Source organism: Jaculus jaculus, chromosome 1, assembly GCF_020740685.1.
Source record: "Jaculus jaculus isolate mJacJac1 chromosome 1, mJacJac1.mat.Y.cur, whole genome shotgun sequence".
Classification (NCBI taxonomy): Eukaryota; Metazoa; Chordata; class Mammalia; order Rodentia; family Dipodidae; genus Jaculus; species Jaculus jaculus.
The window spans coordinates 272,124,244-272,151,641 of record NC_059102.1 but is presented as its reverse complement, the minus strand read 5'-3'; the positions used below and the strand labels follow the sequence as shown (position 1 = coordinate 272,151,641).

The 27,398-nt window shown below is 41.2% G+C and overlaps 1 protein-coding gene across 1 annotated transcript in view; it reads right to left on the bottom strand.

Moving 5' to 3' along the window:
• Positions 1-27,398, bottom strand: part of Cdh13 (cadherin 13) — a 1,153,296-nt gene that overhangs the window by 147,290 nt on the left and 978,608 nt on the right. Inside the window, exon 8 of the mRNA XM_004659582.2 lies at positions 18,639-18,779. Within this exon, the coding sequence (XP_004659639.1) occupies positions 18,639-18,779 (141 nt within the window). The remainder of the gene's footprint in view (positions 1-18,638; positions 18,780-27,398) is intronic.

The following is a 27,398-nucleotide window of genomic DNA, read 5'->3' as shown; positions in this document are numbered from 1 at the left end:
TTTATTAACATTGAATTTTTTTTTGTTTTTAGTTTCTTTCCTTAACTGATAAGACAGAAGATGTAGGATTCTCTGCAGTTTGTGTAGATTAGCTTATTCACCAATAGAAGGAATTTCCTTCTAGCCATCTTGGTGTTCAGTGCACACCAGGAAGACAGTGAGGTCCGGGATGCTGGGGAAGTGTGCTAGTTCACGGACCATTTTCCACCTGTAGCAGTGATCTGTGTCACGTGGATGTTGGCCTGGGACTATCTACCCTGAGCAGTGTTGCTTGCATATAAAACCAGCATCTTCGGTGATATTTTTTCCAAAGCTCCCTCAAACATAATTTTTAAACTTTTCCCATGATCACTGCTGTTCACTGCCAACTGTAATTTTCCCTTTTACAGTTTTTTAAAAAGTTTTTTTGTTTATTTTCATTTATTTATTTGAGAGTGACAGACAGAGGAAGAGGGGGAGAGAGAGAGAGAGAGAGAGAGAGAGAGAGAGAGAGAGAGAGAGAGAGAGAGAGAGAGAGAGAGAATGGGGCTCCAGGGCCTCCAGCCACTGCAAATTTGAACTCCAGATGCATGCGCCCCCCTTCTGCATCTGGCTAACGTGGGTCCTGGGGAATCAAGCCTTAAACTGAGGTCCTTAGGCTTCACAGGCAAACAAGCGCTTAACCACTAAGCCATCTCTCCAGCTCTACAGTTTTTTTTTTTTTTTTTTTTTTATAACTACTACCTACAAGGCTAGGTGCTAGGGCCACAGCAGGAATCAATTTGTATTAGTTACTTATCTCATCACTGTGACAAAATATCTGACAAAAAGCAACTTAAGGGAGGAAGGGCTTATTTTGGCTCACAGCTTGAGGGTGCGGTCCATCATGGGAAGGCATAGTGGTGGAAAGCTCTTTGCTGGGACTCTTTGCTTTGGCACAAACTTATTCAATGGGAAGCAGAGGGGAGGGAATGCTAATACTCACCAGGCTCTCCTACTCTTTCTCTTTCTTTTATTTAGTGTGGGCATCCAGTCCACATATAGAGAGGACTGGGAAATAGAATCCTCCCTCAGGTCAACCTCTCAGGAAACATCCTCACAGACAAACTGAGAGGTCTGTCTCTCAGGTGGTTCTAAAACCATCACACTGTTAAACTTGTTGGGGAAGAGTTATAAGAAACAAATAAATGGCATATTAAGAGGTGAATATTGTATATTAGAACAGAATATATCTACATATTGGATACATGCATACTGAAACAGAATGAAATTTATAACAGAATATCATATATTTAAAAAATTTGTTGTTATATATTTATTTATTTATTTGAGAGCAACAGACAGAGAGAGAAAGAGGCAGAGGGAGAATGGGCATGCAAGGGTCTCTAGCCACTGCAAACGAACTCCAGACATGTGCACCCCCTTGTGCATCTGGCTAACGTGGGTCCTGGGGAATCGAGCCTCGAACTGGGGTCCTTAGGCTTCACAGGCAAGCGCTTAACCACTAAGCAATCTCTCCAGCCCAGAATATCATATATTTACAGCAGATAATGGCACACACATAACCCTAAATACAACACAGGCTGAAAGGATCACTAATACTCCTAGAAACTGAAACACCAGTCTGCAACAAATAATTGCTTCATGAATAATAAATTTATCTATAGTTGCCTATGATGGCTCATACCAGCAGTCCTAACACTTAGGAGGCTGAGACAAATGCATTACCATGAATTTGGGGCCAGCCTGAGTTCAATAGTGAGAACCTGTCTCAAAAACTCAAAAGAAAAAAAATCATCTTTAATTAAACATCTCCTGACACCCCCATGCTTAGTGTATGGAAATGTTGGCATATGTCCTTTGCACAGCTGTACAAGGTAAAGATGTAAATTTCATCTTCAGAATCCCATCACAGGGTTAAGGAAGGGTTATTTGCAAAAGAGCTGATACCATTTTCCATTTAACCTTCTGTGGAAGGAGTGCGTTCTGCCCCAAGGTTATAGGAAAACAAGAAATCCTCACTAATCCTCACACTAAATCCATACACCCAAGCAGTATTAGTACCATGTTGTGAGGACATGATGGAAGGCAATGTGCCAATACTATTCAAGCAGCAGATCAAATATGTGTTGAAAGAAAGGAGGAGGCAACATACTGCCTCGGAGATCTACAATTTGGGTGTTGAACAATTTTGAATTTTCCAGGCTCCAAGGAAAGGAAAGGAGATCAGGACAGAAGGGAAGAGAATGTGCTAGAGAGACATGACAGAGCTTGGCAGCAGTGAAGGCACATGTTGCCATGTGGGTAGATTTTGTAACCACCTATGAATGCACAGGACCCAGTGATCTAGTTTCTAAAACCATTCAGTGTGAGGTGGTGTCTAGGTGGGAGTTGGCTTGTGTATGTCATCTTTCCAACAAGCTCAATCATTGCTGCCCTCAGCTCTTAATTTCTGAATCATGTTCTCATTCTGCAAACCATACCATGGAGGTTAATGCTGAATTCCTTCAGTTACAGAATGGATATTTTATGCATTTTGTGGTTGTTGCTGTTGGTGTCTGTGAATGGTGGCAGATAGATGAAGTCTGGAGGATAATGTGACATGGACTGCCTTGGTGCTGAGAGTCTGCCAGATGCAGTAAAAATGGCTTTTATTGCTGTTGAGTTGCTACTGGCCCTCTGAGCATCACCGGAGGGTGAGCAGAGGCATAGAATTTGCATAGAAGTTGAATGGAGGATGATGGGACTTAACACATCATGAATATAATTATGAAAGAGTGATTAATGCAATAAATCATTTTGCTGTCTGATCTACCTCCATGAGCAACCTGAAGAAATAGCCACAGGGTAGATTGCATTTTTCCCACTTAAAAATTCCAGATGTTTTATATCACACACATACATCCTAGAATCAGCATGAACATTTTCAACAATGCATGCCATCTCACCCTGCTATCTAAGAACAATTACTTTCAGACATAAACTGGCCACCCTTCTTAGCTGAAAGAGAACTGTATGGAAGACAATATTTATAAGCCATGACTTTTTTTTTTGTTTTGAGGTAGGGTCTCACGATAGCCCAGGCAGACATGGCATTCACTCTGTCGTCCCAGGCTGGCCTTGAACTCCCAGTGATCCTCCTGCCTCTACCTCCTGAGGGCTGGATTTGAAGGTATGCACCACCATACCTGGCTATCATGACTTTTGATTGCAAAGATGTTTCCTTCCATTCTTTTCAGTCAAGAAATCCAGTGTGAATGTGGTTCAAGTGACTAAAGTTTGAATAGTAGATTTAGTGAGGATTTCTTGTTTTCCTATAACCTTGGGGCAGAACACACTCCTTCCACAGAAGGTTAAATGGAAAATGGCATCAGCTGTTTTTGCAAATAACCCTTCCTTAACTCTGTGATGGGATTCTGAGGAAGAAATTTACATCTTGACCTTGGACAAAGCATTGCTGGGACTAGACAGATGAGAGCTGATGTAATGTAGAGCTGTTACTGTTTACAGAGTTGAAAACTGTTAGCACCCATACATGCTGCTTCTTTTCTCCAAACATTTCATCTTTTTACATTTTTGGATTCCCCCACCACTATGCCTGGGATACAGATCTCAGTGGTGCATGTTTGCTTTTATTTAGAAAACTGTCAGATATGTGAATTACATGCATCACAGAAAAAAATATCACATATTTTCCTCTCATGCCTATAAAAAACTTTATGGGATAAGAGAGTCTGTACTGTTTAGAAGGAAAATTTGATCATCTGAAAGATTTATCTGGTTGTTTAAATATCTTGAACTCTACCCTTCAGAAAAGCCACTTGAGTCTGCTCATTTAAATGGGTTCTTTTTTTTTCTTTCTAAGAAATTTGGTTAGCTTTCTAGATGAATCTCCATTGAGCCAGGGGAAGCAGTAATTATATGGTCAATGTTTAGACACAGATGCATCTGCATTTATAGGGATCTTCTAGGGGACATAAAGCGTTCTGAAGGCCAGGGAGCTTCACTGGAAGCCCTCATATAGATGGCAGGGAATCTTATAGGGCAGAATCAAAGCATCTGCCCATATTAGACTTCCAGAGAAAGATGGCAACACCAAAAGGCAACTGATTTTAAACTTTTAATCACCGGATTACCAAACATGAAGGGGTCAAGGAAATTCCAGGTGTTCACGTCAACTCCAAAGCTGAGGAGTGCAAAAGCAAGGCCAGCCTCTGTTGCAGCTCAGCTCTCTTGGATTTATAGTTGCCTTTTGAGACTTTCTACATTAAAAAAAATATACCAATTCCTTTTTATACATTTTACTAAAGTGGGCTGATTTTGAAGCAAAAAGAATGAGAGGGATGGAGCACAGCCAAACCACTTAATGTGGCTCCAAATACAGATCTTAAGTGAAAACATTATGAGCCTTTATACCACAATTAATTGCATAGGGGAGCCTACTGTTTGTCCCTGATATTCAGACTAAAAAGTGAATCCTGTTTTTCCTTTGTTTATGGTGACTGGGGAAAAGTTCTTCTGGACTGACACCCGAATCTAGAATAACTTCAGAATATGGGTTTAATTTACCTCCTCCCCATGGGAAGTTGCTGGGAAACCATGGAGGTAGCTAGAACTTGATGATCTAGGGTCCTAGGTAGAGGGGAATATTGCTGAGGTAAGGCCAACAGTCTAAGTCACTTTTACCCTCAAGGAAGTCAACAGATTGTAAGGTCCTGAGGATAAGATGTTGAATGTCTGAGCTAAAAGTGCTGGTGATGAAGCTAGAAAACCAAGCAAAACTTTTAGTAATCAAGGGACCAAGGAGGTATCACCAATGTTCCAGTCTGGCTGATGTCGAAGAGCCCTTATACACCCCACAGGCTTTCAGTGAGAACCTAAAAGGCTGCATCAACACACACACTCTAGAGCAGGAAGAAGGAAGGCATGCTTAAGGATGGTGCTTCTCAGAAGCCTCAGTGCTGCGGCTTAATGGAATTATGAAGACCTCGAACCTCAGTTTGCTAACGGATTATTAATGTTTTACTCTAAAGAACAGTTGCATGGTAGAATCAATTATATGAACCCAAGTAGTCTGGGAAGAAAACAAAGAGGTGTTGTATGAGAATTTTTGCATTTGAATCACCATCATTCAGGCTTTTATATATTGTATTTCATTTATGGAAAAACCAGCATTTTGGGGGGAGTCAGTTTGACCTGTAATTTTGAAATATAGCAGTTTGAATGTTTACAGTTGATCATTGTGCATAAATGTAGACATATAATTATTCCCTTCAATGCCTAAGAAAGGCATTCTGATAGTCACCACCTTTATGGACATCAGCACATCTGGCAAATATATCCATATATGAATCTGACCTAGCTACCTCTCACCGGAGTCCAACCAGTTTCTTTGGTTGGCTAGAAGTAAACTCAGGACTCTGGGGTTGGTGTCACACTCAGACCTCTACTCTCCCCGTGGTGAATGTGTGCAAGAGCTGCTTAGTCGAGGTACAGAGAATAGCCTCACAATGACAAGGCTGGTAGGGCCTTGAGCCTGCCTTTGACTTCCCTCCAGTGTGGCATTAGTCTTCCTGGAGGCAGAAACTATCCTGCTGATCTGCTAGGTTCCAGAAAATGCAGTTGACCTTCTACAGTTTTTTCTTATAGGTCATCCCCACAAGTGAATACAATTCCAAATGAGTTAAAGTCATCTTTTCCCATTTGAATGTGTTATTAGACAACAAGAGTGAATCCTTCCTGGAGAAATATGACACAAACCAAAGCATCAAATTATCTTAAAAATGAATATACAGTATTCCTGACTAAAATAAAAGGTTTTAGATATACCAGGGGACCAAAACAAATGACCAAATCCAAGAGGAAAATATTGAAGAACAGAAGTGTCTAGATTGTTACTAAACATTGCCTGTTTAGGAATCTAATTATACATAAAGTATATGACTCCATCTGTCTATCTATCTACCTATCTACCTACCTACCTCTATATCGTCTATCATCTCATCACTAGAACAAGAGAAGAAAATGGGAGAGAAGGGATACTGGAACCATGATTGTAAAATGAGATGTTTAAGGAACAAGTGAGAACCACACAGATTGAGTAATGTCATGTCAGAGTGAAGACAAATACAAAGACAAATGTTTTGTAAAAGCAGTCTGTAAAAAAGATACCTTATTCCATAGAGAAAATGGTAATAATGGCAGCTGACCTTTTGACAAACATATTAGACATCAGAAGAAGAAGAAGAACAACAACAAAAAAAGCAGCTGTAAGAAAAACAAAATCTTTCCATTAAGATTGTAGAATGAGAGGATAGGGTAGCTCAAGTGGTAGCATACTTACCTAGAGTGAACTAAGCCCTAGGTTCATCCCCAGCATTGCATAAACTGGCCATGTTTTACATCTGTAATCCTAGTACTTGAGGCAGGAGGATCAGAAGCTCCAGGTTTTCTTGGGATACATGAGAACTTGTCTTGAAAAAAAATTAAAGGCACATGCCTTTAATCCTAGCATTTGAGAGGCAAAGGTAGGAGGATTGCTGTGAGTTCAAGGCCACCTGAGACTCCATAGTGAATTCCAGGTCAGCCTGGGATGGAATGAAACCCTACCTTGAAAAACAAAACAAAAAACAAAACAGATTCTATAGTGAAATTAGACTTCAAAGATTCTGGCCAGTGAGCTGGGAATATATATAGTAATTTATATAGCCTGTACAAGACCCTGAGTTTAATAACAACAACAACGTTTTAGTCTAACAAAAAAAGAACGTGTCATTTATAGATATGCAATGTTTTTAGAGAGTGAGAGAGAGAGAGAGAGAGAGAAGCAAATAGCATGCCAGAGCCTCTAGCCACTCAAATTAACTCCATATGCATGCACCCCCTTGTGCATCTGGCTTATGTGGGTACTGGGGAATTGAACCTGGGTTCTTAGTATTTGCAGGCAAATGCCTTAACTGCTAAACCATCTCTCCAGACCAGAAATGTACTATTTTTTAAAATAAATATTTTAATTATCAGGAAAATTAACATGGAAACAAAAAAAATGGAAAAAGTAAAACTATAAAGGACAGGCCTATACTCAAGTAGATATTTCTTAAATAATAGCAGTTTTGGAAAAGTTAAAACATATATAGAATAAAACATGGTAACACTATCTTAAAAGACAGGAGAATACAAATAGTTTACATGTTCTAAGTTCCTTGTATTGTCCAGGAATTGATAAAATGCTAATTACATTTGATTCTATAAGTCAAAATCATAGATAACAATTTCCCAGAGACAGCTACATAATATGAAAATAAAGTTTAACTAAAAATTACTAAAGCTAAGTAGGAAATTATAAAAATATTCAATTATTTAAGAGGTAAAAACTGAAATAAAAAGAACTATGTGAAAGACAAAAAATATTAGTACTGGTAGATTAAAACACAAAATATTATTTTGCATTACATATAAATGGCAAAATAATACAAGTGACTAGTCTAGGATTATCAGAATTTATTTTAAAAACAAACCCTCACATATGTACTATTTATGAGGGGACACATTCCAAATAAGATTACAGAAGACTAAAGAGAAAAAATGATGGACAGAAATATAATATAATTTCCTCAACCAAAAATACCTAATTACTCTAACATTAGATGGGATAAACATTAAAAAGCAAAATGCATTTTCATAGTCAAGTAAATTTCATCATGATCTTACACATTGGGAAGACAGGGTGATTCTAAATTTGTGTGTATTTCATGAATCTCACAGTCTCCAAATCTTCAGGAAAAAATTGATTAGACATTAGAACTAATGACTCTTTTAGTAACTGATAATAAGCAGATTAATAATGCATGAAGATCTAAACAAAAAAATTACAAATCTTATCTTACTTGATGTATATAGAATAAGATGTGATAGAATTCATCTTCCTCCTCCCTGCCTTTCTTTCCTTTTTATTTTCTTTTCTCTTGAGACAGAGTCTCATTCTATAATCCAAGCTAGACTTGAAGTCATGATCCCCTGTCCTAGCCTCCCAAATGCTGGAATTACAGGTGAGTGCCAAAATAATTGATGGAATTTTCAAGTACACATTACCATTTACCAAATTGATCCAATATCAGATTGTAACACACTTCAGAGGACAACAGTCATACAAAATATGTTCTCTGAGTACTGTGGAATCACATTAGGCATCAATACTGAAAGGCCCAAGAATTCAGAAGCTCAGAAATACTATCACGCTCCAAGGGGAGCTTAAGCGGGCTCCCTGCGTACCTCAAACTCCAGGCTTTACTCTCTGTTGGAAGCAAGTAAAGAATCCCTCTTCTCATTATATCAGAGCCCACTCCTAATATAAAACTAGGTAAAAGGGCATGAGATAGCCCTCAAGGATGGGAAATGAGTAATAAAGTGAACCACTTATTTGGTTTCTGTAAATAGCCTGCACTATAAGCCTTACACTATAAGCCTTAATAGCCCACACTGTTAGCCTTAGTAGCTCGCACCATAAGCTGTAGCAGCCTGCCTCAGACCACCAAGGTCACAGGAGGCTGATACCACACTCTGCTACTCCCACCCAAGGACCTGCGCAAATGCTGACCACCAAGGTCATAAACTAATTGGCTTAGAAACTATGGGGTGGCACCAACTGACTGGCTAACACCCTGCGGGGCTCCTAATATTAGAAAATGATTGGTCTAAGGCACAGGCTTTGTTAGAAACCCTATAAAAACTGTCCTGTTCCTGCATTCGGGGCTCTGCAGTCCTCTACCCCGTGCGGTGTACGACTGTGGGCCCCAGCGCGCTTGGAATAAAATCCTCTTGCAGTTTGCATCAAGACCGCTTCTCGTGAGTAAGTGATTTGGGGTGTCGCCTTATCTGGGCAGAGCGTGGGGACCCCCTGCGGGGTTTTTTTCCTATAATACAAAAGTTAAACAGAAATCTCCCACATGCATAGCATTAAGCAATATACTTAGTGTCATGTCCTATACATGTCAATTAGATTAAGATTTGTAATGGTGTTGTTAGAACTATGAATCATAACAAGAACACTAAGGAAATCTGCAGATAGTTTTGAAATGAATAATCATTAAAATACATCACATCAACTATTGTGAGATCCAAGTGTAGCTTAAGGGAAGATCTGTGTGCAGCCCTCTTAAATTTTTAGAGGGGAAAAAAGGCTGAATATCAGTAATCATCAGTAATATTTCAGGAGATTGAAAAAGTGTAGTGAGTGATAGGAAAAGGAAATGAAGAAGAGACAAGGAAAAATCAACAAAACAAAGAGCTCTTTCTCTGAAAAGACTAATAAAATTGATGGGCTCCTTGGCAGGACTAATCAAGAAAAAGATAGGGAAGAAGAAACGGAACCCTTCTTAGAAAAGCACTACTTACCAAGCTGAAATAAGAGACATATAAAACCTGAATTGTTTTACATCTGGCCAAGAAGTTAAACCTTTGGGTAGACAAAAATAGGGCACAGACAGCCTTAATCAATAAGAAATTCAAAAATTTGACTTCATTTAAACTGAGACTCTTCCTTCCTTAAGAGAGCAAGAGGCAAGCCAGAAAGGAAGAAAATGCTAGCAAAACTCTATGGCTGGAAGGACTCACATTCAGGAGAGAAAAAGAGCTACACATGGAGAAACACTCAAAAATCCAGTTAAGAAACAGCTGGAGGCTCCCACCGGCACTGTCAGATGAACCAAAGAGGTCAATACCAGGTCGCCAGGGAAATACAAATGATAAACACTAGACATGCTTATCGAGGCTAAAAATAGTAACATTAACTGATAAGAGCCAATGCTGGGGAGTATATTAACATTCTCACTAACTGGTCCTATTAAAATTCAGTAATCAAATTTCTCATTAGCTTGCCCAATCAAAATTTAGGAATGAAATTTCTCATTGGCTGCTCCAATGTAAACTAGAACAACAATTTTGAAAAACTGACATAATCAATGAAATTGACCTAGTAATTTCACACACAGGTAGACTCCAAACAGAAATAGACACATGCATTCATGTATGTTCCCAAATACACATTCCAGAATGCTTAATCCATTATTCCTCAAACTAGCCCCAAACTGGGAACAATTGAAATGTTCACACATAGAGTAGCTGAGTAGAGTGACATATTCATATAGTAATAAAAGCGAATAGGTTATGGCTACATAGGATGATACAGATACATTTTGCAAAAGCTACTTATAAAAGTACTTGTCATTAATTTCTATTTATATAAAGTTAAAAATAGGAAAAGTGAGTTTGCAATGAAAGAGAAAGGAGGCATTATTTTATGGAGTAGGTGGAAATCTAGGAAGCTTCAGGCTTTGTTCCCATTGTATTTCTTTTTTATATAATATTTTTAAAAATTCTGTTCATTTATTTGAGAAGACGAAAGAGAGAGAGAGAGAGAGAGAGAGAGAGAGGGAGAGAGAGAGGGAGGAATGGGCACAGCAGCTGCTGCAAATGAACTCCAGGTGAATTCACCACCTTATGCATCTGGCTTACGTGGGTCCTGAGGAATCGAACCTGAGTACTTTAGCTTTGCAGGCAAGCACCTTAACCACGAGCCATCCCTCCAGCCTCTCTTCTATTTCTTGATTTGTGTTTTGTGCTCATTCCTCAAGAATTAAATCACTCAGGATTTGTACAATTATCTTTTTGAAACTTACATGTTTATTAAGAAGGTGGCATGTGGGCTGGAGAGATGGCTTAGCGGTTAAGCACTTGCCTGTGAAGCCTAAGGACCCTGGTTCAAGGCTGGATTCTCCAGGACCCACGTTAGCCAGATGCACAAGGTGGTGCATGCATCTGGAGTTCATTTGCAGTGGCTGGAGACCCTGGTACACCCATTCTCTCTCTCTCTACCTCTTTCTCTCTGTCTATCGCTCTCAAAAATAAAAATAAAAAAAGAAGGTGGCATGTCTTAAATAAGCCATATTGACTGGAAGTTAGAAAGATATTTCAGAACGCTTCAATAAAACAAGTGAGAAACTACAGACAAGTAATTTGGAGTGGTGCTATGAATAACTTCTTTTTCACTCTAGCTATTCAGAAGCAGGGGGAAAGTTAGATTGAGAACATCATGCATTATATGTGAGTATTCACAGCAGCATATTCACAAAAAGGAGAAACTATCTAAATGCGTATACCATCAATGGATGAATAGCTACACAAAATGTGGTATTTACACACAGCAGACTATTATTGACTCATCAAAATATGTGCAAGGATTGATGCATGCTACAGCATGGATGAACTTGGCAAACATGTCAAATGAAGAGGCCAGTCACAAAGGACTGCATATCATAACAGATCATTCACCTGTAATGTCCTGAATGAACAAATCTATGGAGACTGATAGTAGATTCATGATTGTCATGGCAGGGGGACAGGGAATAGGGCAGTGAGTGTTAATGAGTGTCAAGTTTCTGTGTGGAGTGATGAAAGTGTTCTGAAGTCAGATAGTTGCTGTGCAACTCTGTGAATACACTAAAATCCAATGAATGGATTATAAAAGGGTGAACTTTATGATCTCAATAAAACTGTTACTATTAAAACCGTAATGATTATGAAGCAAAAGTGATAAAGTCAAGGAATTAAATAAATAGACATCATCCTGCTGAGATAATTCCTTAAGAGGAGCAGGCAGATATCTGACGTAGGAAATAAAATAGTTCTGTCATTGTTTGTTAAATCTGCTAATGAAAGGGTGAGTTGTAATGAGCATGCTGGAAAAGATTGAAGTTCTTGCCAATTTGAACAGCCACACTGACATACATAAAGATAACATACAACTCATAATGTGCCACAAGACTGGGGCATGGATGACAATCTGGCTAACACATGTCATCAGTTTAAAGATTAATCATTACTCAAGACCAATGGAAAGTGCACAGCTTATTTACACATGACAAAAGCTTGACAGAGATTTTCTCTCTCTCTCTCTCTTTTTTTTTTTTTTTTTTTTTTTGGTTTTTCGAGGTAGGGTCTCACTCTAGCCAAGGCTGACCTAGAATTCAGGATGGAGTCTCAGGGTAGCCTCGAACTCATGGCGATCCTTCTACCTCTGCCTCCTGAGTGCTGGGATTAAAGGTATGCGCCACCACGCCTGGCTTTCTTTCTTTCTTCTTTTTTTTTGAGAGATTTTCTCAAACTTGACAACAATCCTTAACATTTACACAAATTTTCCAATAAGGAAATGTGCTCTGAAGGAAAATAAGTTTCTAAGCTATCACTCATCCAGAACAAAATTTTTTAAATCAATGCTCCTAGAGGAGAAAGACCAGACCATTTATTGATTTATTTGTAGAACACACACACACACACACACACACACACACACACACACACACACACTATGGGCGCATCAGGGCCTTTTGTTGCTGCAAATGAACCCCAGACACATGTGGCACTTTGTGCATCTCGCTTTACATGGGTACTAGGAAATTGGAAACTAGGCCAGCAGGCTTTTCAAGTGCCCTTAACAGCTGGGCCATCTCCCCTGCCCAAAGACCAGACCTTTTGTCATCATACCTCTATAGAAAATGAGATTATATATTTAATGTATGAAGAAGTCCTAGAGAGTTTGCATCAAACATTTAAGAGAAAAAGAATGATAGAATATTAGGCAGTTAATTAATAAAATGTTTAAATTTTTTTTCTAATTTATTTTTATTTATTTATTTATTTATTTATTTATTTGAGACAGAGAAAGGGACAGAGAGGGAGAGAGAGAGAAAGAGAGAGCATACCAGGGCCTCAGGGCCTCCATCCACTGCAAACAAACTCCAGACGCATGTGCCCCCATGTGCATCTGGCTTATGTGGGACCTGAAATATCAAACCTGGGTCCTTAAGGCTTTGCAGGCAAGCACCTTGACCATTAAGCCATCTCTCCAGCCTAATAAAATGTTTTTATTAAAAAAGCTAAAGCCATAAAGACAAGACTCTTGGGATGGGCACATGTGGTCTGGAATTGGAGCCTGGACTTGGCTTCCCCCAATAGGCTGATGGGAACATCTTCTTGGGGCTCTGGCTCCGATGGCCAGTTTCTACTTTGGGCCATTTGTCTTTAAAACTGTGTTAAAACTGTCCACTTATTTAACTTTCATTGTTTTAGATGGAGTACAGAACCTTAAGGTTTTTATTATACATATTATAATGTAATTTAAATGTAAAATTTTGCCTGGAAAAGTCAAATTATATATAAAGATAACAACAACAACAACCCTAAGGCATAATTAGAAAATTAAATTAAATAAATAAAGAAAATGTTGCTGAATGCCTAAAATGTTGCTGAATGCCTGTTTCTTTCTTTCTGTTTTTGGCATGTGCCTGTGTGTATCCTTAGGTGTGTTGTGGCTAGAGAACCCAACCTTAGATATTGTTCCTCAGGGGTCACTCATTGGCCTGGATTTTACCAACTAGGCTAAACGGCTGGTTAGCAAGCCCTAGAAATTCATTGTCGCTGCCTCCTGAGTTTTGGGATTACAAGCGCACACCACTACCCCAACATTTATGTGGGTTCTAGGTATCTGGGCTCAGGTCATCATGATTCTCTGGAAAACAGGTTTCTAACTGAGCTATCTTCACAGCCCCTCAATGCCTGGGTTTTCTTTTTAAATGTGATAATTATTTGTAAACACATTCTTTTAAAATTAATAAGAAATTATCTTCCATAATTTGTGGCTTATGTGAAAATTTAAGTTAGTCAGACAGTATTTGTTGGGTATCCACCATTTTTTAGGCAGAAATTAGAAGCCCTTTCAAACAAGAAGAAAACAAACAGCTTTAGAACGAGAAGTGAGCAGGTCTCTGTGCTACAGATGGGGCTGAGGTTCCACCTGGTACTTCAAAAGTAATAGTTTCGGATTACTGTTTTCCACCCTTTGATTCCCTCCCCGCCCTCCCATCCATCTTATTATCTAGTGCATGAGGTTCTTGCTGGGTATGTAAGGCATCTTGGGCAGATTCAGGTTAGGTGTTGCAGATGAGTGAGACTATGTGTTGATTTTTTTTTTCTGTGATTGGGTAAGTTCGCTGAGAATGATCTGTTCCAGGTTCAACCATTTTTCCTCAAATGTCTTTATGTCGTTTTTTCTTACTGCTGTATAGAATTCCATTGTGTAGATATACCACATCTTTGTTATCCATGCAATAGTGGTACACAGCCATGGTGAGGAATCAATTGCTCTTGATTTGGCTAACTGATCCACTCAGTGGTACTAGACCCATAGCTGAAGCTGGGAAACAAGTCAGAACCATACCCAAACACAAGCCCACTCTACAATATCAAGCTACCATCAATCACAGGGTATAAGAGGGCCTAAACCTATCATACTGTCTATCAAAAAAGTAAGTGTTGGGCTGGAGAGATGGCTTAGCGGTTAAGCGCTTGCCTGTGAAGCCTAGGGACCCCAGTTCGAGGCTCGGTTCCCCAGGTCCCACATTAGCCAGATGCACAAGGGGGCGCACGCATCTGGAGTTCGTTTGCAGAGGCTGGAAGCCCTGGCGCGCCCATTCTCTCTCTCTCCCTCTATCTGTCTTTCTCTCTGTGTCTGTCGCTCTCAAATAAAATAAATAAATAAATTTTTAAAAAAGTAAGTGTTATCTCAATTTTCCGGATGCTAACTTACTCTCCGTTGGAGAATCTGCTTCTCTTTTCCAGATAGATGCAGATCCTAAGAAGAGAGCTGCCCCAACATACCTCAAAAGGGGCCCAACAGAAATTAAGGACAACTGGAGAAATAAGCAAGGGTGATGTTTTCCTGTGAACCGAATACCAGCACAAAGGGGAAGGAGATCAACGCAGAGAAAAATCAACTCCTACCAAATCAGAGAGCCAGAGCCTCAGAGGCCCCCAACACCTCAGCACTGAAGCAGACCAAAAATGAACCCAACATGGCTCAGGGAAATCTTGCGGAAGAGGGGGCAGAAAGAATGTCAGAGTCACATGTTGGGTCATGATTTGCAGAGACATTTATCATACCAATAACTGGGGGCTAACTCCACAATGCACGACCCATTTTCATTAACAAGGAGGGTCTAATGGGAGGGGGTAGATCACAGATGAGCCCAAATAATGGTACCAAACTGCCTGTATTTACTGAAAAGAAAACTAATAAATTAAATTTAAAAAAAAAGAGAGAGAGAAAAAAAGTAATAGTTTCACTAGATTCCCTGGGATATTTCTTTGTTTTAATTGGTGTGTATGCGTGTGCATGTGCACTTATGCATATGGGCTTAAGGTGTGTTCCCCATGCATATGTATGGGGAGGCCAGAGAAAGATGTCAGGTGTTCTCAGTGGCTCTTCTGTCTTTTTTTTCCTGAGGCAGAACATGTAACTTAACCTGGAATTCTCTGTATTTAGTGAGATTGACTGATCAGGGAGGTTCCACAATCCTTCTGGTCTACCCTTCTTTCCCAATGCTGGGGTTACAGGCATGTCCAAGTTTTATACAGGTCCTGGGGATTGGACTCAGGTCCTAGTGCTTTTTCAGCAAGCATGCTTAACTGACGAGCCATCTCTCTAGCCCCTCCAACATACTTCAAAACACCTGTACTAGTTGCTCTTCTCGTGGCTGTGGTAAAATACCTGACTAAAGCAACTTCCAGTGAGGAAGGCATTAGTTTAGTATGAGGTGATACAAAATATGGTGACAGGGAAGGCAGAGCGGCAGCAGTGTGAAGCAATTGGCCACGCTGCACCCACGGTGAGCGAGCGGAGAGAGATGAACACTGCTGCTCTGCTTCTTCTCTCCTGTTTATTCAGTCTGCACCCCAGCCCAGGGGATGGTGTCAGCTGTATTCAGGATGCGTCTTCCATACTCAGGTAGGCTACTCTGCACATGCACAGAGGTGCTAGTATCCTGAACAATTCTAAATCCGATCAAGCTGACATTAAGATTAATCACCACAACACTCCATGTGGTAAACTCAAAACTAATGTTTAGGGAAAGCCACGAGAACAAGCTATTGGTAAGATCACAGAAAAGTCTCCACAAAGAAATTAATTTCCCACTTAAACTGCATGGAAGTTGGTGGCTGAAAATTGATTTCATATGACCTTAGCAGGTTTGAGTTCAAACGTGGTTCATGATAATCAGTGACAGTTTTCTTAAGTTAAAATGATCTTTAGAAAGGAGTCTGTAAATATTGAATTATTCAGTAGTAATAAGTTAAAGGGCTGGGGAGATGGGGTAAAGTGCTTACCATGCAAGCATGAGGACCTGAGGTTGGAGCCCTACCCCCACGTGAAATGCCTGGCATTGTGGCATGTGGCATTTGGGCATAGTGATGGATCAAAGAAGATCAGCCTTGTAAAAAGGAATGAGAATGGCCCTTTGGCTAAGAACAATATTTTAGAATTTCTTTGTCACCATGGAAACACTGACCTCACTACTACAGTCAGTGTCTCCACTGCCTTTTCTTTGCTGCCTTTTCCCCATCTTCCTCTCCACCACTTTCAACCCTACCCTCCAGACAGGAGATGGCAGGCGCCCCCTGAGTGCTGGCACCACTAGCTGGTGAATGCTCATAGGAGTAGGTGAGGGAGGCTCTGCCCCCAGCCCCGTGGACAGGTAGGCACTGGAATGTGGAAGAGCAGACACACTCATGTCTCATGGCTGGTCAATGGGATGTGGGTCCCTTTCTAGCTCTAGGGCCATTTTTCCACCCTGCCATGAATACTTCTTCTGGCAGTTCTGCTGTCCAGAATGTAAATACACCTCCAATGACAACAAACACCAGTCCTTGTCCTGAAAATACCTGTTAGTGTTGCTTTCACTTTTGGCTCAGTAAGTTTCACTTTTCAGATGGTGTTCACACTGCTGGGGAGACTTAAAACTTGCCAGAGTGCTGAGAAGAGGTGACACTTGAGTGTTCAGCACTAAATGAGACATGTCTATCACATTCTCTAAGGCTCAGAGACCGTAGAAGAGGTTAGCTGAATATAAGAGCTGAAGTATGGGAAGGAGTGCTTTGGAATGCTGTCTTGCAGCACAAAGTGGTAATTGCATTCGCTACCTCACAAAGGCTTGTCAGAATGCACAGAATCTGCATAATATTGGGACCATCAACATGTTGTCATGAAAGAGGGCATAACTTGTGTGGACAACCTCTTGGATACCAGTATGAGAGGCACATAGGATAATAGGCAATCGGTATTAGCACTCACAGGGTCATTGTCATGGAAAGTCTTGGAATATAGCACATATGGATTTTTCTCTTTGAAGGTTGGAACCCCAACTACCCAAGATATCCCTGGAGAGAAGGAGAATTCTACTCTCTATATGAATTGTGTAGATCTGTCAAGGGAGAGAAGCCACAGTGTATTGAGAGGATCCATCTGTCTCAGGCCACCAGGAGAGCTCTGGGATTCCTCAAGAGGGCAGCAGGACAAGACCACACAGGGAAGGATTAGGAGGGTGGGACACTGGCCCTAGATGACAAAGCTCCTGCTGCAGTTCAGCCTGCTACCTTAGAGTCACAGGATGTTGGCTCATTCTCATTTTTTTTTAAATTTTTTTTTTTTTTTTTTTTTTTGAGAGTGACAGACACAGAGAGAAAGACAGATAGAGGGAGAGAGAGAGAATGGGCGCGCCAGGGCTTCCAGCCTCTGCAAACGAACTCCAGACGCGTGCGCCCCCTTGTGCATCTGGCTAACGTGGGACCTGGGGAACTGAGCCTCAAACGGGGGTCCTTAGGCTTCACAGTCAAGCGCTTAACCGCTAAGCCATCTCTCCAGCCCTCATTCTCATTTTTGCTGCTTACAGTGCCCATGACCATGGAGCTCCCTCTAGGTTTTCAGAGCTTAACAACAGACTTGCTCATTCCTAGAGTGCATGTCATGAAGCCACACTCCCAGGGCTAGAGGAGGCTGTGGGGCTGTGACACATAGGTCTGTGTTGGGAGCGGCAAAGGCTCAGCAAATAGCTGTCATGTTTACCTACATCATTCACCACATTGGCAGGCAGGGTGTCTAGTGCTTGGCCTTGGTCCTGATTCCCCCAAACACTCTGATCTTAACATAACTTCCATCTTATGCATGATGCAACTGACTTTCTGTTTGGGTCCGAAGTCAACAGAAGAATGTGAATCTATACACTCCCCCTTCCTAAATGCTGATTCATTGGCATAAATGGGAAACAACGTGTGGTTCATAATCTTAACAGCATGGGGAACTGAGAATAAGTAATGACTTTCTGCACATGCTAACTTTGGTATTTTTTATGTATTCACAGGCCACCTTGAAAATGCCAAGAATGTCTGTTGTGCCTCCTTGCTGCTATTCTGTCTGGCCTTTCAATCTGTACTTGCTGAAAAAAAGAGTGATGGTTATGCTACAATCACAATGCTACTCACAATACTCACTAAATAACATAAATAAAACTATGGAAATGGCACTTTGGCATTACAAGTTATTTTCTTATGGACTTTAACAAGATTTAGTGCTTTTGTTCCCACAGTGCTCTGGCATTTTAACTTCACAAACAACATACAAAATATGGGAGTGTCTCCACAAAATGCTGCACTCACTCCCACAAAAGAGCACTTTGTAATGGCAAAAAGGCCGTGGTGGTGGCTGTGGCACATGGAGTCAGTACTGATCAGTGTCCATGGCTGGGACCCTACAGTGGGGTTACAGGGCTTACCTCTTTCCTGGTGAATTTTGGTGAGTGATCATTTTTGTCATCGATCACAATAGTGGCTGTAGCTGTTCCTGTCAATCCAACGTCCAGGCCAGCCATATCCTGAGCTTCAATGATCAGTTCATACTTGGGATTTTCCAAAGTCTACAAAGCAAAAATACACCAGAGAAGTCAGTATATGCTACTCTTTGTAGCAGTCATCTTAATTGGTCATTGCATCTTTACTTGTCATGGATAAATGTAACTTTAGAATTTCTCCAGGGTGACAGTCTCTATCCACAGACTAGAGATACTCATCATGATGGACTTGACTAGCTGTCCTTCTCTAAGGGGACATTTGAAACATTCCAGAATGTTCCATGTGTCCTGTTTGGGAATATATTTACATTTGATATTAACATCTACATCTGTCATTTCATAGCGACCTTTAGAAGCTGATCTGGACATTGGGCTAACTTTGCTGCTGACACTGGAACAAAGATGGCGGCATTCAGAGATCATGTTTACTGAGTAGTTGGAGGGTTGGCCTGTGGATTCCCATACTTTAGTTCATTTTTCCAACAAGCACAGCAAACTGATCATTGTTCCCATTTTATAGGTAGAAAAATGGTACTTCACTGGTTCTTCTGCTCTCACAGAGTACTATATTTGAAATCTGCACTTTAAATGCATGCCCAACCTCAGATCTAATAAACTTAACATAAGCATTATTGAATGTTTGTCTCTTTGTATACATGTTTCCTGAGTACTAGACAGATTTTTAGCAGCCACATTTAAACATTCAAAACAACTAATCAAATAGCTGGGATTCAGACTGAACAGGAATGCTACAGCTGGCTCTGTGCATGAATGGACAGTGAGTGGACCTGCTTGTCTTGGTCACATATTATATTCTTGTACTGCTAAGGCTAAACTCTGTTTCCTCTGGAGACCTACCTCTGCCCACACAACTGGGTTTGGTATGCCCCTCCCTATTTTCTATCAGGTAAACTTCTAAAATGATCCCTGACTCAGAGACACCTATGAAGTGCATCCCATCCCAGAGGCAGGATGGCCAGGTCAGGCTGTGTCCTGTGTTATTTCCAGGTGGGAGGAACCCATTAGCACTCAGCTGGGGACAGGGCAAGCCATCTCACACTCCAGCAGGGCTGGGAAGGAGCCCCTTGAGATGAAGCCAGTCCCGGGAGACAGGTTCTTTGGCTTTTCTGTTGGTGAAGAACAAATGTCTGTTTGTGAGTGCACCAGGGCTGGCTGCATCCTACACACTTGGAGCCAGCTTTGCCCAGGACTTCTTAGCTAATTAAGGCATTAATTTTCCTTATTTTCTTTAACCAACTTAGATTGGTTTCTTAATCACTCACAGAGAGAGTCTGAGTAGAACTACCTTCGATAATAAAAATAAAAGGTGTTTACAATTGTATAAACAGCCCTGCCAGCATGACAGCTTCAAAAACGGGTTTTTTCCAACCAGTCATTAAGAAGTACCAGAAGGAGGAAGGAACAAAAAAGCAATGGGGGACCTCCAATTTCTTTCTAGTGTCACGAATCTACATGGCAAATGAAAAAGTTCCATGCTAGTCTCCTGAAAACTTTGGAGTATCTCTTCTTTTCTTTTAAGTTTTTATTTTTATTAGAAACAGAGGGAGGGAGGGAGAGAGAGAGAGAGAATGGACCTGCCAGGGTCTCTATCCACTGCAAATGAACTCCTGATGCATGTACCACTTTGTGCATCTGGCTTACATGGGACCTGGAGAATCAAACCTGGATCCTTAGGCTTTGCAGGCAAGTGCCTTATGTGCTAAGCCATTGGGGGGGGGGGAGAGGAGAAAATGGGTGTGCCAGGCCCTCCAGCTGCTGCAAATGGACTCCAGATGCATGTGCCACCCTGTGCATCTGGCTTTACGTGAGTACTAGTGAATACTAGTGAATTGAACTCTAGTCATGAGGCTTAGACAAGTGTCTCAACTGCTGAGCCATCTCTTTCCAGCTTTGGAACATCTCTTAAAGAGACAGAAGCTGCCTGTACCCATGGGCATTTCTAATGGATTATTCCTTTAAGTAAGAGCTCCGTGCACTTAACTCAAGGAGACTGGCCCTATTGTATAGTCTAGTAAGGTGTTCACCCAAATGCATGTCCATGGCCATGTGAGGGATGCAGATGTGTTCTATGACAGCTCTACACAGGACCAGGATTGAAGGTCACAGTGCTCCCCAACTGATCAGTGCAAATGGAGTTTGACATCACACCCGTGCTTCTGCCATGTTGGTGATGCTCACTTAGCAGTTGCTTGAGACGCCATCAGTTGCCAGGTGCAGCAGGACCTGATCAGCCTCCTATATACGAGTTTTTACTCATGATCACTGGCATGATAGACTTGAGGGTTCTTTCTCATAAGTTCTGACTATCTTCACATTTCCTCCTGAGCCTCTCTGCAGATGTCAACCTCAAACCTGAACATCTCAGGCCTACTTTCTTCTATATCATTTTACTTTTTTGAAGCAGAGTTAGGGCATAATAAAGATGGTTTAATATGAACTTTAAGTATGAAAGGTAAAAGAAAGAGAGGGGCTTGGCAGGAAAGACACATCTGTAAGTGTGGGTATGGGTGTCTCTAAGAGATAGTTGTCTACTTTCCACTTTTGTCATAAAGCATTGTGTATTTTATGCAAGAGGCAGGGGAGGGAGGATGGGCGTGTCAGGGCCTTCAGCCACTACAATTGAACTCCAGACATGTGTGCCCCTTGTGTGCATGTGCGCCCTTGAATTCTTGTGTCACTGTGCATCTGGCTTAGGTGGGACCTCAGAGTAGAACATGAGCCCTTAGGCTTTGCAGGCAAATGTCTTAACCTCTAAGCCATCTTTCCAGCCTGTATATGTTTTTTGACAACACACAATCACAGAATAAGAAATAATTTCATATTTCTCACCAATGTAGAAGAGACCAGTATAATTCCTAGACATAAGTTTAAGAGCTATACATGAAATAATCATATGGAAATTTTATAGTTTATTTAGTTATCTTACCTTATTATATCTTTTCAAAAATATTTTTATTTATTTGCAAGCAGAAAAAGATAGAAGACATAATGGGCATGCCAGGGCCTCTAGCTGCTGCACACGAACTCCAGATGCACACAACACTTTGTGCATCTGGTTTTATATAGGGTACTGCGGAATTGAACCTGGGTTGTTAGGCTTTGCAGGCAAGTGTCTTAACCATTTAGCAATCCCTCAAGTCCTCTTATTAGGGCATTTAAAAATGTTGGTAGTTTTTCTGTTGTCCCTCTAGGCAGATGCTACTATATTCACATTAGTCTTATCAGGATGTGCAGTACATGATCCAAGACCTGCCTTGTCCTAAAGAATAGCTCCTCGCCTTGCACATGAAACAGGCTATGAGACTGGAATCCATGACGGCTGCCTAAGCCCATAAGCCAAGATATGATACTCAGAGACTGACATTCAATTTTGGTACATCTTTTGGAATACATAAGGGGAAATCAGCTCTGGGGAGAACTTAGAGGCAGGTGGGTATTAGTCTGGAGATTGTCATGGCCATTGGCATCCACATAGAGACTGATATATACCAAAAATAATATAGACCTGGAGGTGGAGACAGAGTTCTAACACTGTGTTCTTGTCATCCTTGAAGCCATTTTGCCTTTCAGAGCTTGTGAGTTCTATGAGTGAATACATTTTTACTTTCCTCAAGACATTTGATTCAAATGTTCTATGAGAAGCATCAGGCAGTTTTGACTATTATTGCATCTAATGGTATGATCAATTATGTGGTTATTAGCAAGAAAGCACAGGAGCTGTCATATCCTACCAGAGTGTCACAATAGGCTCTTGACGACAGAACTCTAATCATCTCATGAATATATTATTTTTCCTTTTAATATTCCCCTGCACAAAAATATTTTTTTCATAGAAAAAGTTACCATCATCTTTTATTGCATTGGCTTTTGTGTTCATTAATTTGGAAGTTAATGACAATTTTGTCTAAACATTGTGATGGACAGTAGAGGCAGAGTGATAGGAAAATAGTATCTTTTTCTTTAAGGAGCTCACTGGTCAAGGCTGAGGTCAGACAGGTTCATGTGAACTCCACAAGATACTGTCAAAACTGAGCAGAGGTACTATAGAGTAAGGACACATCAGCACAGCTCTTGTCACCTAACAAAGATTATAAACAATGTTGTAAATGAACCAGTCAATTCCCATCTCCTGAAGTAAGTAAACTTTATAGTTGTAATGGGAAGTGGATTGATTAATGTTGTCAACAATCAATTAGACTATATGAAGTAGACAAATTGTATGGTTTGGATGAGTTATTCCAAAAGTCACATTTTTTTCTAGCAAAATTAAGGCTTACCATAACAAAGTTTTTATTCCTAGTCATGTCCAATTATTATATGAAAATAAAAATGAAACATGCAAAGTGAAAGCCCTCCTCCACCCTAACTCAATCATGCTTCTAAAGACTCAGTAAATATCAACAGTAGTGGAAATGTCTTCTACCTTTTCCCTAAACACACACACACACACACACACACACACACACACACACACACACACACTATCATGCTTAATACACAGCATGCTACCATTCACACTGTTGTACAATCTGTTTTACCACTGCAGTGCTTAGACATTTGCCTGTCCTTTCTGACCCCTGAACAAGAGTCCACTGTGTGAATCCTTTATAATTCAATCACTCAGTGTCCATCAGCTGGCCATTTGGATTGCTGCCAAGTTTTTAGTAAGAAAAGCACCTCTAAGATCAAAAGTCTGTTGGTCTGGCAGTGTGTGAGCATTGTTTCCTGTAAAACACAATGACATTTACAGTAAGAATGTCCCAAACCACGTAACCAACAATAACAGCAGCTTCCTGTAAGGTGCAAAAGTGCCATCGTCACTAATGTGAGAGAAGACCCCACATGAATTCCTGCTCTTGGAACCTTTTCCCTCTTATGACCTACATCTCACTCTGGTGGAGCCTGTCCCAGGGTTCCTCCTAGGGATTATTCTTACTAGACACACATGTATCCAATCTGTATGGCCTATGGCCAACATTTGTTATTCAGATGCTCAGATTCCTTTAGTCCAGCATCCAGTCATGCCGTCCCTTTCTCTGGAAGAGACACATGTGTTCCGTCTGTCCTCTGTATACGAGTTGACTGACTCACGTTAAGTCCCCCTGTCACACAATCCAAGCTGGGTCAGTCAGCTTCTGGGAGTATGGAGTGTAGAACCAAAAGCCTCAGAGATGGAATACAGGCTCAACCCTCTTGCTTTTCCCCAGCAACTCCTCAACCCCTTTATGTTTCTCTCTGTCCAGGGAGTCATCTACCCTCTGTGGAGATGAAACCTCCGTTGTCCAGATGCCCTCTCATTGGACAAATGAACAGAACAGAAAGGCAGATGCCCCATGCTTCTCCCAAGGCCAAGCTATGTACTCCACGGGCATCACCTGACCACTTGCATCTATTTGGTGCAAGGCTTGGAGGGCAGATAGGTATCAACTCCAACTCCATATGGACTCTGAGCTGAGCGATGTGAAAGTACCACTGTGACCAGAAAGATGCAAGCTGGGTCTCAGCTTGGATTTTGCTGGCCTAAGCATCAGTTAGCTCTTTGATACTGTAATGTGTCACAGTGTTCGGTTCTTATGGACCTGGAAGCAATCAGATAAGCTTTGGCTGTTAGCAACCAAAGGCATTGGTGATAAAGACAATATCATGTATTCACCACTTCCTACTTCCTTGGACTAGAGGAGGATGCTGCCAGACTGTACTTCCAGGGTTTCTTCACAGTACTATTAACCTATGTGGCTTGTCCATGTGCTCACTGTGAATCTAGAACCTTCTATTGAACTCTCCTGTGCTTTTGTTTCTATGAAAGCAAGACTCCTGTAGATGGCTTTGGAGAGCAGGTCCCTTGGCACCTGTGCTTCACACTGTGCTATGAGTTAGTCTTAAGCCATCATTTCGGTTCAAGGGCCATTTGTTTTAGGGCTTAACCTACCTCAACTAGTAAGAGCGCTGTTTTGAGTCTTCTTTTCTCTGCATACCTTCTTGCTTTTTTCCCAAGTGCATAAGAAAATCTTCCTGTGCAAGAGTGCTGTCTTTGGCCCAAGATCTTGCCAGGACTCAACACACATGATGACATATTGCTGTTTCCCCGAACTAACTTGTATCTAAAAGGGATGAACATCTCAGCTATGTTTCCAAACCAAAGCCATTTGTCCTCAGGATTTCCTCTTCCTTTGGGGATCCAGGATTTCATTTTTCCCAAGAAATGCATGGTACCAGCCTGGGAAAATGAAATTGGCTCCTCTAGTTTATTTGAAGTGATGTGATCTGCAAGATGTCTCCAAGAGAGTCAAGCTGCTCTCCTGGCTTGAGTTCCATAGTCATGACTTTCTATTGCATTTGGGGTCTCCCTTCCCCTGCATGTTTCCCAGTCACCAGTTACTGGATGTTCTAGGGACCAGAAAAGATGGTGTGTCTGCAGCAAAAAGCCTCCAGTGAGTCTCTGCATACCCGGGCCAGGTTCACTGATCACACTGATTTGAAAGCCAAACATTTCATCTTGAAAAAAGAATCAAGCTGTGTCATTACATATGGCAGCTAATCAATCAATGGACCCTTGATGTTTTACATGGTTACGATGACTTCCATACAAGTCTGCGTTTAACGGAACATTTATCACTAATAACAAGCATAATGGTAGCTGTGGGGGAAAAATCAATGAATAAATGTTACATGAAAAAAGGTTCTGCTATTAACCCGCACAGTGCCTGCTCTTCCTTAGGCCTCATCCTGATCTACTCTCCATATCTTGCAGCCATAATTTCTTCTTTGGTAGCCCAGTTTTTCTTTCCTATTTTTTATGTGTATTTGTATGTGGTTTGTGTGACTATATGTATGCGTGTGTACGCACATCTCTCTGTGTTCACGTGAAGTCTGGAGGCTTGTATCAGGTGCCTTTTGAGTCGCTATCTTAGTTTTTTACAAGGTCTCATGTGTGAGTGTGTGTGTGTGTGTGTGTGTGTGTGTGTGTGTTTGTGTGTGCACATGAGTGTGCTGTGGTACATGTGTGGAGGTAAGATGGTAACCTCAGGGTGTTGCTCTTCTCCTTCTACCTTGTTTGAGACAGGACCTTTCTTATTGTTTGCTGGTGGGAAGGCCAGACCAGCTACCCCATAAGCTTTGGGATTCTTGCAGTCCACTGTTGTTGCAGCGTTGGGATTACAAAATTACAAAATGTGTCACTTTGGGTCTGGCATTACATGGTTGCTGGAGGATCTGAACTCTGGTTGACAGACTCCTTTAACCAATGTGCGATCTTCCCAGCCCTGAGAAATGGTATCGTACTGAACCTGGAGCTCACTGATTTGGCTAATCTAGCCAGGGAGCAAACCTCCTAATATCCCTGTTTCTGCCTCCCCTGCACTGGGATTGCAGGTATGTGCTATAGCGTCTGAATTCCATGTGTGTGCTGGAGATCCAGACTTGAGTACTTATGCTGATGTAGCAAGCTCTTTCCCAGATGAGCCATCTTCCCAGCCTTATTCTTTCTTACTTTTGAACATTTGCACCTCTGCCTCCTCCAGACTAATTAACTCATGATCCCTTACTGACACTCATTACTCAGTCTGATGCAGTGTCCCTGAAGGTAGGCACCTAAGTGCTGTACAGAGTAGTTGACACTCAGGCAGGGGACAGTATTCAATCAATTACTATGATCCTAGACTCATCCATTGAAGTTGAGTGATCTGAGATAAGTCACTTTGTCCTTAACACCTCTGTTTCTTTCTCTGTACAATGGAAGAATGCTATTGATTACTGGATAGGTGAGGATAATAAGAGATAAATAAGTGCAGAGCACAGAGCCTGCATGTGCCAATGCTTCACAGACTGTGGATCAGCTACTTTTCTCATCCTGTGAGCAGATGCCTGACAGGAGCCACTTAAAAGGGAAGGATTTGTTTTGACTCCTAGTTTGGGAAGTATCATCCATCATGATGTGGTAGGCACAGAGGCGAATCAAGTTCCTTTCTGGGCTAACAAAAGCTTGCAATGGATGTGTCAGCTTGGGCCATAATACCAAATGGACATCACCTTCTTGGCTGCTTCCCAGAAAACGACTTCCTCCTGCTAGGCTCCACCTCTTATAGGCTCTATAAATAGTGCCACCAGTGATGGACCAAACATTCAACTTTCACACTGAAGTTAAAAACAAATGCTACTATTATTTACTAGAGATTTAGAAAATCTTCTGAAGATATGGCATAAAGCTGAGGTCAACTTCTATGAAGAAAAGAAGGAACTGGATGCTATTACCAACCACTAAGTGAGCTTGGAATGTGGACCTCCTCTGGTCAAATCTTCTGATGAGACTGCAGATCCTGGACTGGTCTACTGGGTGTGGTTCTGCAAGATCTTAGTGAGCACAGGACAGAGCCAGACATTATCCAGACACCTGCACATAAGAACTGTGGGATCAGAAACAGCTCTCTCCTCTCTCTCACTGCAATGACATGTGTGGCAGTCAGAGGACATCTTTGGAGTGTCAGTCTGCTTCACCTTCTCTTTTTATTTTTTGAGGCAAGCCTAACAGACTTCCTTTATTGTGAGAGTGAGAAATAGAGATATATAGAGAGAACTGGCATGCCTTCATCCACTGCGACTGAACTCCAGATATGTGCACCCCTTGTTCACATGTGCAACTTTGCGTGCTTACGTCATTGTGCGTCT